General features: G+C 35.7%; 2 protein-coding genes and 1 pseudogene across 4 annotated transcripts in view; 1 reads left to right on the plus strand and 2 right to left on the minus strand.

Moving 5' to 3' along the window:
- The window catches only part of LOC103711496 (methyltransferase-like protein 22), a 10300-nt gene extending 9280 nt beyond the window's left edge, over positions 1 to 1020 (minus strand). Inside the window, exon 1 of one of the 3 annotated variants that reach the window (XM_008797654.4) lies at positions 759 to 1020. In XM_008797654.4, coding sequence (XP_008795876.1) covers positions 759 to 870 — 112 coding nt within the window. In that variant the 5' untranslated portion in view covers positions 871 to 1020. The remainder of the gene's footprint in view (positions 1 to 758) is intronic. The other 2 variants (XM_008797657.4, XM_008797653.4) reach the window with 2 other exon arrangements.
- A 1913-nt stretch (positions 1021 to 2933) lies between these two features.
- Positions 2934 to 8366, plus strand: LOC103711497 (probable arabinosyltransferase ARAD1). Its single transcript, XM_008797659.3, has 3 exons — positions 2934 to 3738; positions 5331 to 5584; positions 7677 to 8366. The coding sequence occupies exons 1-3, from the start codon at positions 3111 to 3113 to the stop codon at positions 8226 to 8228; spliced, it is 1434 nt and encodes a 477-aa protein (XP_008795881.1). The 5' UTR covers positions 2934 to 3110; the 3' UTR covers positions 8229 to 8366.
- Positions 8367 to 8455: 89 nt separating this feature from the next.
- LOC103711516 lies at positions 8456 to 9708 on the minus strand (annotated as a pseudogene).
- Positions 9709 to 17403: the final 7695 nt, after the last annotated feature.

The raw sequence follows: 17403 nt of genomic DNA on the forward strand, positions 1-17403 counted from the left end.
TAGTCATTTTATCTTTAATTTAACTTCTAGGGAGAAGAACCTTCAAATAAATTTACTAGTAAGGAGTTCCCTTAAAATATTTACTTCAGAACCTTGTTTTTTTTCTTTAAGCTCAAAAAAATCACTTTGTAGGCTTATGTGCAAGTAAGTTGGATTTGCTTGCATGAAACAAGTATTACTTTGGTCAGTTTTACATTAGATGTTTAGGATCCCTAAATTTTGCAAACTTCGTGTAACTTAATACTATGAGTCCATTTAAATCTGGATTTTGACTTGGGACTTAGAAGCTTAAATGTTGAAATGTGGATTAATGGGGCTTATGATACCCTGCGCATGTCTAGACAAAGAGAGTATGAAAAAGCCAGGACTCTCTCCCTCTGTGTGGGATTTCAATCACACCAAATGCATAAGGACTGATGCATAATTTATAAGCACGATTCGCCATTCCAGGAAGCAGTATTCTTCCAGAAAATGCATCCAAAGCAGCAAAACGCAGTCAGGAAAAGACAACCATGCAATTGCAATACCAAATGGAACTCTACAGCATAGTTCCTCGAAACAAGGAAAAAAATCTAATCGTTTTAAAGGCGGCGGTCACTTAGAATTAGCATAGCGGATGGTATCGAACTAAGAAACACAAGAATGGAGTAATCTCATGGACCTAATAAACCACCGACAAAATGTATGACGAAATTCGCCAAAGAAACATCAGCAGAGGCAAAGAAAGAGTAGACAGAGAAGGGAACGAAACGAGATACTTGTTGATGGAAGGGGGAAAGTGAAGTGGGAGACGTAGGAACCGGAGAAACCAGGAGGGCAGCCCAGGTGTACCTCGCTCATCACCTGCTCTTCTTCTTTTTCTCCTTCCATGGAGGGAGGGAGAATTTGGAAGGGATTGGGAGTAATACGAGGTTGAAGTCTGCAAATAAACTAGAAAAAGGAAAGAATGCAGACGAAAGGGGAGAGATCGTGTCCAGAAACTGAGAAATCGATAAACTATCGGATTTTTGAATTGGAAGCAGAAAATGTTGATTTTTATTTGAAAAACAAACTAGGGTAGTGCATTCATGTAGAATCCAAATAAGATCCGAACCCGTACCCGATAAGGTAATCAATTCAAATTCGGGTCCAGCTGTTTCAAAAAAAACTCAAATTGGAGTTTGAATATGTGATTGTGTATTTAGTAACTTCTTTTAGGGAAATGTAATAGTAACTTTGTAAATATCTTTTACATTACTAGTTTATTGACAAGAAAATCAAAATGGTGGAGCTCCTGTTTTGTATAAGCATGGTCTTTTACATATTTTCTATTTGCTAATTACTTTATATTTATTTTTTTGTACAAAAATTTATGAGACTACTGTGAGGACTCGTACGGACGTGTATTTAGTACCACATTGATTATTTGCTGGATAGATCTTAGATACTCATATAGAACCAAAGAACTCAAATAATACCTTACAACTAGCTTTTTGGGGTAAGGTGCTGGATCGTTACAAATAGTACTGCAACACGAATTTCTTAGGACTGACTATGGTTCGAACGTAATACTTGTGATTAGATTTGAACGGATTTAAACTCTTAGCATGATGAAGATATTATGGTTTGAACGAAAAGAGTATGTGAGGACCCATGGTACTTATATTATTTGAAAATCCTATGAAATGCGATAACGATGATCCATGTAAATTTAAATATATAGATATTTTTATATGATAATTCTTCATTTCACCTTGAATACCAAGATAATTCTCTTTTACGGAATTAATGCAACCAGATCCTATAATTTGGTTTTATGGACAATTAAGTCTTCATCAACTCTTTAGCAAACTCTTGCAACTTCTTTTATTTTTTCTCCTCACCTCTCTTGACCCCATCCAGTGCCGCAGTTCCCTCTTCCTTGCTCGACCACCTCCTCTCCCTTCATTTTGCTGCTGATTGAGAAAGCAATGTGAACCCTCACTAGCATTCTTTGGAAAGAGATGTAGTTAGAATTAGACTTTGACCCTTGAGGTTATGCTGTTGCATGAATAATAATAAAGTCCAATGGATAAGACCAACAATAGTTGATTATTTAAGAGGAACTTTGGCATGGATGAGTTAAGAAAAAATTGATTATTGTTGGTGGTCAAGTTGATATTAGAAAAATTAATTTTTCTGCTATCATATAACTTGATAAAGAGAACTAGGATATGTGCAGTGGTTACAACTTTCTGCTTGGCAACCAGTTCTTATAACTCATTTGGTTCGTGAAAAAAAAAAGTTATTGAAATATTTTTTTGGAAAACTAGATATATGATGCTTGAAAGAGAGATTTTTATATGTTTGGTTGACCGAAAATAGCATATTTTAGAGTAGATTATATTTGGTTGGGCATATATTTTTTTAAAAAAATTATGTAGAATACTTGTTATGTCTTCAACAAAAAAAAAAAAATCTAATCTCATTTTATCTAAAAGTTTACATGTATTTTTGAAAAAAAAATCACTTCAATTTCCAGTTGGTCGAAATTAGATTTTTTTATATCCCACATTAATTTTTTTAATGATATATAAATAATAAATTCAATAAAAAAAGCTATTTTTTTATTTTTCTTACAAAAATTTCAGATATTTTTCTATCTTTTAGTTGATCATTTATTTTTCCTCCACTTTCAATGAACCAAACTAGTCCTTGGATGTGGCTCTTAAGATGATATTTTTTTTAAAATATCTCATGATGAGCAATACAGATAGTTAAAAAAAAAGGACTTGGTATGGTTAGTCATCCTACACAAATGAAAGTAAAAAAAATTCCGAGTCTGGCACAAGTTCAAAAGTATGGTAGAACCCATCAACCCATTCTATGATTTTTTTTTGTCTCGATAGAAGTTGATTGTAATATATACTCGCCCTCTGATGCTGCATCTAAAATTTCTTGTATCCATTTGGAACCAGTTTGGCATCTGGCCTGCCGGGAGGCCCGGACCAGATCAAATAAACGTTACATTTAACCCCCTGTCAAACGTCATTTTACAACTCCATCCTTCCGCGTTGTAGCTCCGAGAGAGCCCATAGGTCGCTCCTTGGAAGCCCGCTCTCTCCACTGGGAGCAGAGGAAGAAGAGAAGCCATGAAGAGCTCCATCCCTCTCCTCCTCTTCTTGTCGTTCTTCTCCCTCCTCTTCCTTCTCTTCCTGTCATCCAAATCCAAAACCTATTCCCCCCCTCTGAGCTCCCTCTCCTCCTCCTCCTCCCAAAAACCTAGCTCCCAGTCCCAACCCCGCCTCAAGATCTTCGTCGCCGATCTCCCCAGATCCTTCAACTACGGCCTCCTCGATCTCTATTGGTCCCTCTCCGGCCCGGACACCCGGATCGGTGTCGACCCCGACGCGGATCTCCGCACCGAAATCTCCTCCGGCCGCCGGCGCGCCGTCGAGCGGCCGCCGTACCCGGAGAACCCCATCATCAAGCAGTACAGCGCCGAGTACTGGCTGCTTGGGGATCTCGAGACGCCCGAAGGGTCGAGAGGGGCGTCGTTCGCGGGGAGGGTCTACGAACCTGACGCAGCAGACGTCGTGTTTGTGCCGTTCTTCGCGACGCTGAGTGCGGAGATGGAGCTCGGGTGGGGGAGGAAGTGGGGTTTCAGGAAAAAGGAGGGGAATGAGGATTACAGGAGGCAGAGGGAGGTGGTGGATCGGATCAGGGACTCGGAGGCCTGGAGAAGATCCGGTGGCCGGGATCACATTTTTGTCCTCACCGGTAAATAGCTTTCTATCCAGTAATCTAACCCTCTAAATTTTGTAGGAATTTTACTATTTGAAGTCATTTGTTTAAGGCCGACTACTTACTTCTTCTCCTTTACTTTGTAATCGGCGACTGAGGGAAAGTTTCCCTTTTCCTCGCACCAAGCAAGCGGAATCTTGAGTTTTGTAATTTTTCTTGTGGGTACTCTTGTCCATTTGATGTTTGGTGGCTGGTCTAAAGCACCGTCCTAGAAAAATTGTTGCTTGTTATGTTAGTTGTCAATTTGCTTTATTTATAGATTTGTTTTATCTCTCCGTGTCTCCATCTGAGTTAAGTTATATGCATCATCTTTGTTTGTTGCTGTATTTCTCGACATTATTGCGGGTGGCGAGTCATGTTTAAGCATTATTTTTCAGTTGTTGAAATTTTTTAAATCATTTTTTTGTTTTTAATAATCATATTTAACATCAGCATCTAGTCTATTTCAGATATGATGTTGCTCCACTACATTTTTCTCAGGTATTTCTCAAATCTCAACTACATGAACTGTTCTTCTTGGCAACCTGAAATTCATTTTAGGTCTGGTGCTTGTTGTCAAAGATAATTCCAAAATAAATAAACAAATAAACATAAATGAGTAGACAAAGTAAAATACATAACATAGTGACGAGGAGAAAACGATACTAAGATGTGAGGTGAAGGTAAGTAGCATCTGAGATTAAAGTGTAGTTTAGACTCTAGAGTGAACAACTTCTGTCGGTATAGGTTGGGAGACTATTTAAGTAGAAATACTTCATTCATTTACCTTATTAACTATGAAATGCAACATAATATTTACAATTATTTGGGAATAAGGAGTCCGAGTAGTCATTCAGGATATTCAGGAATAATTATAATAATGCCAGTTTTTGATAAAAGAAGTCAGCTACCTTGTTGAAGGAATAACTTGATCTTGACATACATATTTTGGGCAATTTGATACTGACATTAAGCCCCACAATCTTCTATCCTGTAAGTTTCGAGTAACTCATTATTGTCAAGGTAGGCAACAGAGGCCTATGAATTGATCACCTGAAGCACAACCATATCTTGGTTCGGTAGATTTCTCCATTTCTTTCTTGTTAAGCTTATCTTTCATACACTTTGTGAAGTATATAGAAGTATGATGACTATTTTACCTTAAAATTCAATAGTTGATATTAGGCTAATCTAGATGCCATAAAGGGATCTGGTTCTTATCATATCTGGGTGCAGTGCATATTTCTCAAATCTAAAGTTAAAATTTTAAAACTTTTAGAAGTTCCTATACCACCAAGCAAAATACTATTGATTATTGAACCTGAAATTCAATTGTCTTTGGCAGTCATCATTATTACCCACTAAGCATCGAACTTGGCATTGGCAAACTAGCAATCTAATTTCTAAAAGGGAGAGATCTTTATATTCCGGTTGTGGAAGTCCAAAACATGTTATTGTACTCTCTGACTTTAGAATTTCTATGGTTGAGAATTGTGATTGTCTTGCTTAAGCTACTGTTGTATTTAGCTGCTTATGGTTCAGCCTGTGGATTGTCAGGTTGTCTTAAAACTTGAAGCATTCTTTGACAGACCCAGTCGCGATGTGGCATGTTAGACGTGAGATAGCCCCAGCTATACTTCTAGTGGTTGATTTTGGGGGTTGGTACAAGCTCGACTCCAAGTCTTCAAATAGTAACTCTTCGCATACGATACAACACACCCAGGTGTCATTACTTAAAGATGTAATTGTACCTTATACACATCTGCTCCCTAGACTTAACTTGTTGGAGAATCAGCATCGAGATACCCTTCTCTACTTCAAAGGGGCTAAACACAGGCATCGGGTTAGTCTCCTGCTTCTAATACAATTAATAAATAATTTTATTTTTGATGAATTTCTGCCATCATAATAACAGTTATAAGAAATTTTAATGTGATTGAGCACGAGCGCAATCTTATTAGTTATATCATAATTATCTATTACTTCATGCCTTTTTTTGAATATAAATTAAGCACTATCAATGGACCCTTAACAGGTAAAGAGAACAGAGCTGAAAATTGGTATTGGGAAGATTGTCAAAATATCTTTTAGATATTTCATTCAAGGTGAATATATCCAGAGCTCAAAACAAATATTTTGTTAGATTTCATTTAATTATGATAAACCATAGCCCATCCCCTCTGTCTTCACAATGTGTTCTTACATAATTATGCACATAGATTAATTTGTGTTGTTAAAATATATTACTCTTATCTTGTGGTTCCGCATGGTAATAGTTAACATATTTCTAGATGGGCACAGGTATTAGGTTGGATGAAGTTCATACAGTGTAGTTGAGTATCATTAATATTAACAAAAAGTTAATGGATTCAGGCTTTATACCTTTTTATCCTTATTGCTACAAACCATCTTACCACACCATATTGATTATTATCGGAATGCAGTATTAGCATGTCTTTTGCATTCGATACTAATGAAACTTATTTGGGTCTTTCTTTCTCAAGCAAAACAAATGTACTTTTGTTACAAGAAGCAACATGAATCAAGGAAAACTTAACAATGCAAGCCCTTATGAGACAATTTGTTTAGGTATGCACTTTGTCACTGATTTGTTGTAAATAAGAAAGGGTGGCTAAAGAAATCGATATATCTAATCTTTTTTGACAAATTCATGTATATATATTTGAATGGAAGTAACATTCAAGCAACTTAAAAATTTAGTAAATCTGGAAAGCTAAACAATGCATCTCATTAAAATTAGTTAAACATTCATTCATAATTTTTTTATAAATATTACTATTAGGTAAGTATATTTTTTATATTCATGATTAGGCCAACTCCTTTATATGTAAAGTATCAATCAATTCTTTTATCAATAGAGACACGTATATGCTATAGTAAAGGTCCAGCAGGGTAATGCCCCAATGATGAAAACTCTGCCTACCACTGGAGGTAGTTTATCATTCAAAATTCCACAATAGGGGCCGGTTAAGGAGCGACATGGCATGTGTAACTAGTTTTGGCTCAGTTTGGTGGTTCATTATGATATTTTGTGGTCTGTCACAAACTTGATATGGTACGTGTGCAGTTCAACATGGGTCAAACATGGTCTACTGCAGGTTTTGGAGATGTAGCCAATTCGATTGGCATGTACATGGTTTAACAAACACTCTTAGTTAACTCTGAAAGATTCTATGGCATCCTCCATTTCATTGCGAGATGGAAACTTATGCCAATTTTCATCTTGCAGTAAGCAGTGAGTGACTAAAGTACATGCGCTCAGGATGATTCTTAGTGAGCCATGTAAATTTCATTTTTGAATTCTCCTTATGGAGAGAACCCTATCTAAAACTTCTATAGTTTTATTCGTTCACTTATTGGTGACAGAAGGCTTTATTGCATTTATGTTGGAATACTGTCAAATGACTGATGGATAATTTAAAGTAGCAGAAAGATGGAATATGAACTTTATTCTTGTTTCCTTTGTCAGGGAGGGCAGACAAGAATATTATCAAAAAATGTTTTGGTGTTGGTATTATGAGAGGTTAAATGTAACTAAATAAAAACATGCAAATTGAAGTAATATGCTTGATCCATCATGAAATTGTTACAAATGCAAAAATTCATTTATTTTTTAGAGATGTTATGAAAGCTGCAAAACCCCTCCCCTGTGCCAAGATGCATGCAAACACACATGCATGCACGAGGAGTGATTTCTTTTCCAATAAAGCTCTCTTAGCCATCTTGTTTTCGCGCACTTGAAATTTGTCATAAGAATTCTTTATATCATCTTTCCGACAGATTGCAGGATCTAATGATGATCATTTTGACCTGAAAAGATTTTCTCCTCTTTTTTCCATGATGGTTTCAGCAGATATACCATTCTATATTTTTGAAGAATCGACAATTTCTAACTCATAATCCTTCTGTTGCAGGGTGGATTAGTTCGTGAAAAATTGTGGGATTTGCTTGTTAACGAGCCTGGTGTTATCATGGAAGAAGGTTTCCCAAATGCAACCGGTCGCGAACAGTCAATAAAAGGCATGCGAACCTCAGAATTTTGTTTGCACCCTGCAGGAGACACACCCACCTCATGTCGCCTCTTTGATGCTGTCATGAGTCTCTGCATACCAGTTGTTGTGAGCGACAGCATCGAGCTTCCATTTGAAGGGATGGTGGACTACACAGAGTTTTCAGTTTTTGTGTCAGTCAGCAATGCTTTGCAACCAAAGTGGCTTGTGAACCATTTGAGGAGTATCTCGAAAGAGCAGATGGATAGGTTCCGTATGAACATGGCTCGTGTTCAGTCCATCTTTGAGTATGACAATGGCAGCCCAAGTGGTGTTGGGGCCATTCATCCAGATGGTTCTGTGAACCACATATGGAGAAAGGTCTATCAAAAGCTACCGATGATTCGAGAAGCAATAATCCGAGAGAAGCGAAAACCAGAGGGTGCATCGATTCCGCTCCGCTGCCACTGTACCTGATATAGATTTTGTTATGCTCCAAATTTTGGTTCCTCTAACGCAGGGAGAATTTTTTTTTTCCTTGTAACATGATTCATAATTTGCTCTATAAACCTTTAATCAATTAATGTGCTTCTGCAAGCAGGCCTTCCATGACTACAAGTACTTCTACTACCGTACTACCGAAGTCCAACCACCTCCATGCCTCATCGACTCTGTGATTCAGGATACCTGTACTCCCTGGGGAGTTTTTTTTTTTTGGGTGAAACCGGCTTCTCACTACACACAAGCAGGCTTTTTTGGGGAGTTTCAATCTGCTTGATGATGCATGGTTGCTTGTCCCATGGGGAGCACAAAAGCTTAGACTTCCTCAATCTTCCTATGGAACATTACTGCATTTCTTCTCCGATCCCCACTAAAAGGAAAAAATCTACAGATATTATCGTTGAGGCTTGGGACGGGTGATGGAAACCTTGTGCATATTTTCTACTTAAATAAAAGGTAAGTTATTCATATTTATTCATTCTCATTGCAGTCTCGCCAAACTGCATGCATTTGGAGGACCTCCTTCCAAGCAGGCCTGTTGGAGATGTCCTCCCACCAAGCATTCACTTGCTTCCTATTCTTGATCATATTTGCCTTCCCAACCTGACAAGCAACTGGGTGAAAGGGAGGTGGGAGAGGTCAGCTAGGCTAAAGAAGTCACCAGCAAAGAACTTGGACAGCCTTTCCATGGCTTTATGCTCCTGGGGGATGCCCAACTTGGGGAAGAGCACAGCTTGTATCACCAGAGTGTAGGTGGGTGGGTGGAAGTTTTGCCCTTCAACTTCTAGCCACAGCTCCACAAGAGCCTTCTCCTCCAAACTATTCCATAGTAGATCAGTCCCTTGCTTTGCATACTTCTGAGCATAGTACCTCATGATCGCACGAGACTCTGCGCGAAGTTATCTTGATCAGAGTTTTCATTGCTATGAGATTGGAAAGCATGATTACGTGCATGCTTGTTGATGGAGAGATGACATTAGATGAGTGGTGCTTACCAAAAAGAGTAAGATCTCCGTCTTTCACCGTAGGAACAACACCAAATGGTTGCCATGATGAACAAAGTGTCGAAGGAAATCTCTGACGGAGTAAGTAGACGTCCTTATTTCGAAGTAAATCATCACTAATTTCTTACATAGGAATCTAGACATGGCGAAATGATCCAGCCTCATGCAAGGCTCATAGGCTAGCAATTCATTTTTAATGGAGAAGGAGATGCAGGAGTAAAACTAATAAAAGAAAAGAAGCAATGTAAGATTTAGCCTGCAGCTTGAGGAACTCTGGGCTTTTCTGCTCCCCCTTGGACAAATCTACAGGGACTATCTGAAACTCAACCATTTTTTCTTTCAGGCATGCCAAGACTCGGCGTGGTCTGGCTATATTTGGTAATCCGAACACCTTCACCACCATCTCTCCCATCCGTGAGGCTTTATAGAATGACATGTTGTTATGATGTACCTCAGACATTGCAACAAAAATGGCCGAAAAAGTGCAACCTGAAAGCCCAAAATCTTTGTGTCCAAGTTTTTGTCAACGGTTTTCCGGCTGCTGTCTACGCGGCCGTCGCCTAAAATTAAAAGACAACGGTTTTTCGAATTTAAAACAGCAGCTAAATAACCATTACCTAATAGAACCTTAAGGCAGCATTTTTGCTAACCAAAGGCAACGACCGTAACAGAGAGAGGCAGCGGTTTTTTTTTTGATTATACAACATTTTTTTTTTTGTTTATACAACATTTTTATGTTTTTTTGAGGTTCTGGCAGCTGTTTTTTTTTTTTGAGGCTACGGTTTTTTGGAAGAATTGGCGAGGTTTATTGTAATTTTTGGTAGCGGTTATTAATGTTTAGGCAACAATTTTCGAGAGAATTTGGCTGTGATTTTTCCAATTTAAACAGTAGTTATTCATGTTCAGGCAATGGTTTTCTGAAAGTTTTTGCAATATTTCTTTTCATTTTAGGCAGTGGTTTTTCATATTTCAGCAACGATATTTATAGGTTTAGGCAACAGTTTTTCATGCTTAGGCAATGATTTTTTTTTAATATTTAGGCGCCAATTTTTCATGTTTAGGCCACGATCTCACCTCCTTATAGAAGAATGGAGCCTTTTTTCTTCGATTCGGTGAGGTTGCCTGAATTGGTCTAAGAGTCAGGGCTGTTTATTCCATCAGGTAGGTGCCTTAAAGAGGGAGGAGATTTTTCTGTCCTAACTTCTTTCGGTTCGGAAAGTAGAAGATAGGTCGAATAACTATTTGTTTTTATATTTAGGCAGTGGTTTCATATTATTTAAGCAACAATGTTCAAAAAAATTTGTGCAATGATTTTTTGATTATAGACGATAGTTTTTGTAAAAAGTTTTGTCAGCGATTTTTTTTATGTTTAGTCAACAAATCCTATTTTTATGTTTACGCAACAACCTGCAATAGCTTTAGCAATAACTATATACCGCTGCATATTATTTGCTCAACAGTCTGTGTTTCCCGGATATCATTAAATCATAATAATACAAATGGGTTATGTGCTTAGAGATAGTAATGCTTCTTTGTGTCGCTGGGCGCCCGCTGCCTCAGTATACTGTTCCTTATGCTGAGTTGATGGCAACTTGGGAGAGAATTAGGTGTGCTGTTTTGAATTATCACGCTTCACAATTATGGATTGAAGGGGACTCAGACTGTTATTATCTTCCTGCTGAACTCACCACACAAGCATTCGGCCCCTTCTAATCCTCTATTGCATGATATCTTTGCTTGGAGACATTCCCTGTTCACTTTTTCAGCCACTCATAGCAGAAGAATTGGTAATTCAGTGGCTGAGAAGCTATCTCATCAGCCCCTCCAGACCTTCAGCATCTTTTGTGGAAGGACATGTATTCATTGGCCATTTCTTACTTTTGTAATTTCTGGCTTATGCCCTGTTTGTATCAAAAAAAAAAATAATAATAATAATACATAACTGTTGAAATATTTGGAAAAGAAGAGAAAAATAAAAGAATTATATTTCTGCCCGTTAATTATAATACACAGGAGCAGCCTTTATATAGAACAAGGAGACTGACAAAGTTTGGTAAGACCGACTAAGTTTGACATAATCAATCAATCAATGAATTCTAATAATAACAATCGAAATTATATTTTCTAAATTCATTCACCACAATAAAATCTTAACAATGTACGAACGTAATATCTGCTCTATAACTTAATATACCACCAACATTCAACAATCAAAATCCAAAAAAAATATAAGAAACAATATTTAATGATCAAAATCTCTCCCTATGTGATCCTCTCCCTCCACAGCATCGTCGCCCCCCTAAAGCATGTCTCCATCTGGAATGAAAATGAAAATATAGGTTTACCATATGTAATGAAAATATTTTTTTTTTGGTGGATGACAAAAATATTTTGTCACATAGATAATTTATTCGTACATATTTGTCAAGAAGAAGGTGTTGGGTAGAGTATGCGCAGCGGAATAACAAATAAATAAAATAATTTTTACTGACCTCCGCCTATGCTGTTCGAGCACGAAGATGTCATACCAGAAAGAGAGAGAGAGAGTACCCCACGAGAGAGAAGAGATCCGGATCTTCTAACCTATGCAGGACTTGAGTGCCTTAGGTCATGGATCTATAAACTTATTTTTATACTGCTAGGTTAGAGACTTGTATCCTTATCCATAAGGTTTATCTCTAAATATTTCCATCTATCACAGAAACTATCAGATAAGATAAACTCTTAAAAACTTTTTAATTTGATTGGATTTAATCACCATTTAAATTAGGTTTATCTTGATGTGGGATAAACTTATGAAGTGGGCCACATCAGTCTCCTAAAATTAGGGGATGTGCTAACAGAAGGATCATGTGTGCTAGCTAAAGATGGTTAATACGTGTACGGCATTCTCAGAGTTTTACTAGTAGCATCATTAGGAGATCGATCAATCACTGATAAGGAGTTTGTTAATCCTACTAGAATGACCAATGCAAGATTGCTTTGTTGTAGTTGTGTTAGCGTCATTGGGAACCCATGAACCATATGTGCTCTCTCTTGATCAAACTTCAGAGCCATGTTTTTCTCCGTACTCACAAAAAAAATTCTTGCACAAAGAAATGGAATTCGAATTCCTTCTTGATATTTTTCTCCACGTGTACAAAAAAAGGAAAATCCTAAGTCATGCACAAAAAAATTCAAATCCCACAAAATTGAAAAATCTTGCAGCACTAATATTTTCTAAAATTTTGAATTCCACAAAAAGAAAATCCTACATCGCCAATATTTTCCTCTTACAACTCTTTATATAAAATTGTTTCCTAATATTTTTCTGTGCCAAAGAAAAAAAAAATCCCTCTCTCAAAAAATTCAAATTTCACAAAAGGGAAAATCCTAGATCGCTAATATTTTTCTAAAATTTTGAATTTCACAAAAAAGAAAAATCCTAGATTGTTAATATTTTTCTCATAATCAAATTCCATCATTTTTTTCTTCATGACCACGAAAAAATAATTCATGTACAAAAAATGAATTTAAATTCCTTCCTAATATTTTTCTTCTCACGTGCCAATAACAAAAAAGTCCTAAGTCATGTAAAAAAATATTACACTCACAAAAAAAAAAGCACAAACAAAAGGAACGTTCAAAAAGAAAAAAAATATAATGCTCGCAAAAAAAATCATGCACAATAAAATATTAAGGAAGAAAATAAAATAATTACTTTTGGCTCTTTTCTCTTTTTTTTTATTGTAGTTGCAACCAAGGCCTAGAGGTGCAAAAACCAAAAAGTCCTAAGTCATGTAAAAAAATATTACATTCACAGAAAAAAAAAAAAATAGCGCAAACAAAAGGAACCTTCAAAAAGAAAAAAAAATATAATGCTAGCAAAAAAAAAATCATGCAAAAAAAAAATATTAAGGAAGAAAATAAAATAATCACTTTTGGTTCTTTCCTCTTTTTTTTTTACTGTAGTTGCAACCAAGGCCTAAAGGTGGTGAAGCAAGTCTACAATGATTCAACCCCATCATCTAACCAAAGCTTTGTAACAACATATAAATATCTAAGATCTTCCTAGCAAATAATCAATGTGGGACTAAACACACGCCCGCACGGATCCTCATATACTCCCTCCATTTAAGTCTTGACATTCTCGTCAGGCTAAGGGGTTAAATCTATATAAATCTAACCATAAGCACCACGATCAGTCCGTGGTCAGCCTTAATGAATCCGTGCTGCTGTGTCCCTTAGTTTACATAGGTTATGGGCCATGTCTGCTCTGATACCATTTGTAACAAGCTAATACCTCACTCAAAATGGCTAGCTAAAAAATATTATTTGGGTTCTTTGATCCTGCATAAATACTCAAGATTTATCCAGCAAATAACCAATGTGGAACTAAATACATGCCTGCATTAGTCCTCACATAGCAAAGTCAGGTGTTAACGTTGTAGTATTAAGATTGTCCTCAACCTTGAAAAAAAGTTGCCAACTATGAACTACTATAGCCGGGCGGTGTGACCCTGTAATTGCCCGCCGTTTAGTATTAATATTAGCAATAATTAGTTGGTTTTTTCTCATCTTTGTTTTTAGATCAATTAATTGTCATATTTATATGTTTTCTTTTCTTCATTTAAAATTTATTAATATATACACACACACACACATAGTTTCTTATTATATTTTCATGCTTTCTTATTTTATATATTTTGCATGAATTATGAAAGATTTTTATTATAAAAGAGGAAAAAGATTATGAGGCACAGAGTAACAAAAAGAAAGAAAGAGTTTTGAATAAAATAATTAGTTTTCCTCTTATAGAACAATCTAATTCTTATTTATAATTTCTTTGTGCACAGTTGAGAAGTTGGTTAAGAGCAAGAGAGGCCACGGTTAAGGGGTTTGAAGAGGGGGGATGGTATAGGAATTTCATTCTATTTCCCACTTCCTGCATTTATATTTATTTTTCATTATATTTTCTGAGATATTATTCATTCTTCTATTACATAAATTTGTATTTAAAATTTTATTGTCTCCCTATCCATTGCTCGGGTTTCATCGTTGCAACTATTAAATCGAAAGGAGAGAGAAAACTCAATCGCTTTTCAAAATTCAAAAAAAATATATAAAAAATCATCTTTAATATTCATAAATTTTTAAAAATAAAAATTATCTAGATATATTAAAATTATCTAAATATATTGAAAATATTTTAAGAAGTTGTATATATCTAAATATATTAGAAATTATCATATATAGAAAAAAATATTTTAGGAAGCTGTCTTTAAGTTAATTTCAAAAATTTTCTTAACAGGTGTATTTCCTTTCACGCATGCAGCGAAAAAAATGAAATAAATAACAAATTTAAGTATGAAAAATTATTTTTTGAGTACAAGAAATATATTAGGAAGCCATATTAAAGTTAACCATGTCAACATTTGATCAAGTGCGTGACCTATTGCCTTTTCTTTTAATGCTTTTATGTCTGAAAATTAACTTCACCATTTTATGCTATACAAAAGGATATATTAATAATGCGATAATTACTCGATGAGGTATTTTCATATGGGAAAGTTGAATTTTGGTCAAAAATTGATTAAATCTCTTCATTGGACAATGGGAGATACTCTATGTCCATACGAGGTAATATATATTTATAGGAAAGCAAATAGTACTACAAATTGGATGACATCATATGTAGCCAATCACACAGAAGACATATTGTGGCAAATGTTTTTTTTAATTTCTTGTATATTTTATTTTATGATTCCTACATATGTATTTATATTAGATTAATATAACAAATCTGATTTATCAATAAAAAATATGGATTCTGTTCTCTTGCGCTTATCCTGGGAATGGACTCTAGAGATCAGATTTGCCTCAGATTTTATAAACATTGCCTTGTATGTGAATAGTGAAATTAATTTTCTCTTAAGAGGGTCCATGAGAAAGGATTGAGTCTTATGAAATGATTTTGTAAGTATTCTTGATGATATAAGCAAATCATTGATGACATCAATTCATATCATTTCTCCGGTGCAGTTAGAATGACTTATAGAACATTTGCAAAACATGACAAACCATCACCAACATTGGTCATGTTTTATGATTTAAATAATCTTTCCTGTGTTCGTTAGAAAAAAATCTTTCCTTCATAAGTCCTTTAAGATTATGAATCAGCAAATGCTTCATAGTAAATATTTCAATATGAAAATAGCAAGGGTGAACTCTATTATAAGAATTTTGACAATCAAACATGTTACTGGCCATCTAGGATACTCTTTGGGTAGCAATAATTTCATTAGATGGATGGTTCAATTCTACACATCTTAACTCAAATATTACAAGCAGAGAGCAAATAAAACAATGATATGCGCGAGTAATAACTCAACGAATGACAAATCAAATTTATACAGCATTATCATCAGAAAAAGCTATAGAATCATGTGCTAAATAAAATTAATTAAATCACAAACCATAAAACCGATATCAAGAAAGATAAGGTGACAAGATACATGATTTAATTGAAGAATCCAAATTTTCTCTAGTACCACGGTTAGATAAGAGGTAACTAGAGGGGGACCAGGGTTACATCTTTCGTGCGAAAGAAGAATTCACCTAGTGCAGCAATTGCAAATGGACGAGAGAATTTAGAATGCTTTGATATCTATGCAAGAAGCTATCTAATGGTTGATGTCGTGAAAGAAGAACAGCTATTCTTCCGCGCCAAAGATACAACCCGAATCCACTGGAGTGGGATAGAAAATGGAAGTTGACGAGCAAGTGAGGAAGAAAAAAAAGATGAGAGATTGGAGAAAAAAATTGGAGGGGCCGATGGTGGTGGGATGGAAAGAAAAGTGTGATCCATGTGGACACAATGGAAGTGGGTTGGAGGGTTTAATGTGTGCGTGTGCGTGCGCGCGTGCGAGAGAGGGAGAGAGAGAGAGGCATGGGTGATGGTAAGAGGATTAGAAGAAACTGGATTCTTGTTGACAAAGATGCGCGTTGATGTATCACAAATGGTGAAAAAGATTTCTCAGCATGCTTTAATATACTTAATAGGTCATACCTAATGTTAACATTGTAAAGTGGAATGCTTGCTTACTTTTCTTCCTTCAAAACGTTCTTTCAAACCAATAATGTGGTTTATTAAGAAGAAAACATGATAGCCAAATTTATTAATATGAGAAAGCATTGATTCCTGTGGTCCATTGATGCAGAGAACAAACTCCAAACGTGGAGAAGGTTTAGGTTGGGGTTGGGCTAATTAATGTTGATGATGAAACGCATGGTGGGACTAATTGGAGGGTAGGGATTGCTTTTGCAAAATGAAAGTCTCTAAAAAGTTATTCTTTTTCAAAAGGTATGTTGTGATATCCACTTCAACATACAAAGGTTATAATAATATAATTTACAAATTTTGTGAACTTGTAATGTTGGCTCGCTGATTCTTCAATACATAGATAAAAATCTAAATGAATTTGCAACATTATATATAGTATAAGCGCCAGAAAACATGAGTGTATACATCAATTAAATTAGTCGCAATCTTAGTTATAATGGCACTGCATTATTAGTAATGATAATATAATGGAAGCATATTATATTGATAATAGCCAATTAGGGCCTGACCTAAGTTTGATACCGTAACAATTTAAAATTTTACCCTAAAAAGTTAGCGAGAAGATGTTATTTTGATTTTTTTTGATATTTTATAAATGTCCAAGATCTACCCAATGCATAACTGAAATGAGACCAAACACACATCTGCACGGATGCTCCCATACTTTTCTCATTTCAGCCATAGCATGCCGACTAGGCTAAAGGTCCAGATCCATTACAATCCAATCACAACTACCACAAATCTGATTACAAGTACTATGATCGGTCTGTGGTCAACCCAAATAGACCCGTGCTGCAATATCTTCTATTCGACATGAGCCATGAGCCGGATTTACTTTGTACCATCTGTAATAATCCAGAACCCCATTCAAACAAGCTAGCCAAAAAATGCTATTTGGTTTCCTTGATTTTATACAAATATTTAAGATATACCTAATGTATAGCCGATGTAGAACAAAATACATATTTGTATGGATTCTCATAGATACCATCATCTTATTGGAGAATGTCTTTGATTTGAATCTTGTAAGATGTATTAAGTATTT

This window comes from Phoenix dactylifera, chromosome 1 (assembly GCF_009389715.1).
Source record: "Phoenix dactylifera cultivar Barhee BC4 chromosome 1, palm_55x_up_171113_PBpolish2nd_filt_p, whole genome shotgun sequence".
NCBI classification, from domain to species: domain Eukaryota; kingdom Viridiplantae; phylum Streptophyta; class Magnoliopsida; order Arecales; family Arecaceae; genus Phoenix; species Phoenix dactylifera.

Excerpts from the sequence above, each read along its gene's own strand:
- LOC103711497 (XM_008797659.3), top strand. The coding sequence starts at position 3,111 with ATGAAGAGCTCCATCCCTCTCCTCCTCTTCTTGTCGTTCTTCTCCCTC. Across the intron at positions 3,739-5,330 it reads TCACATTTTTGTCCTCACCG|ACCCAGTCGCGATGTGGCAT; the intron begins GTAAATAGCTTT and ends ATTCTTTGACAG. Across the intron at positions 5,585-7,676 it reads GGGCTAAACACAGGCATCGG|GGTGGATTAGTTCGTGAAAA; the intron begins GTTAGTCTCCTG and ends CTTCTGTTGCAG.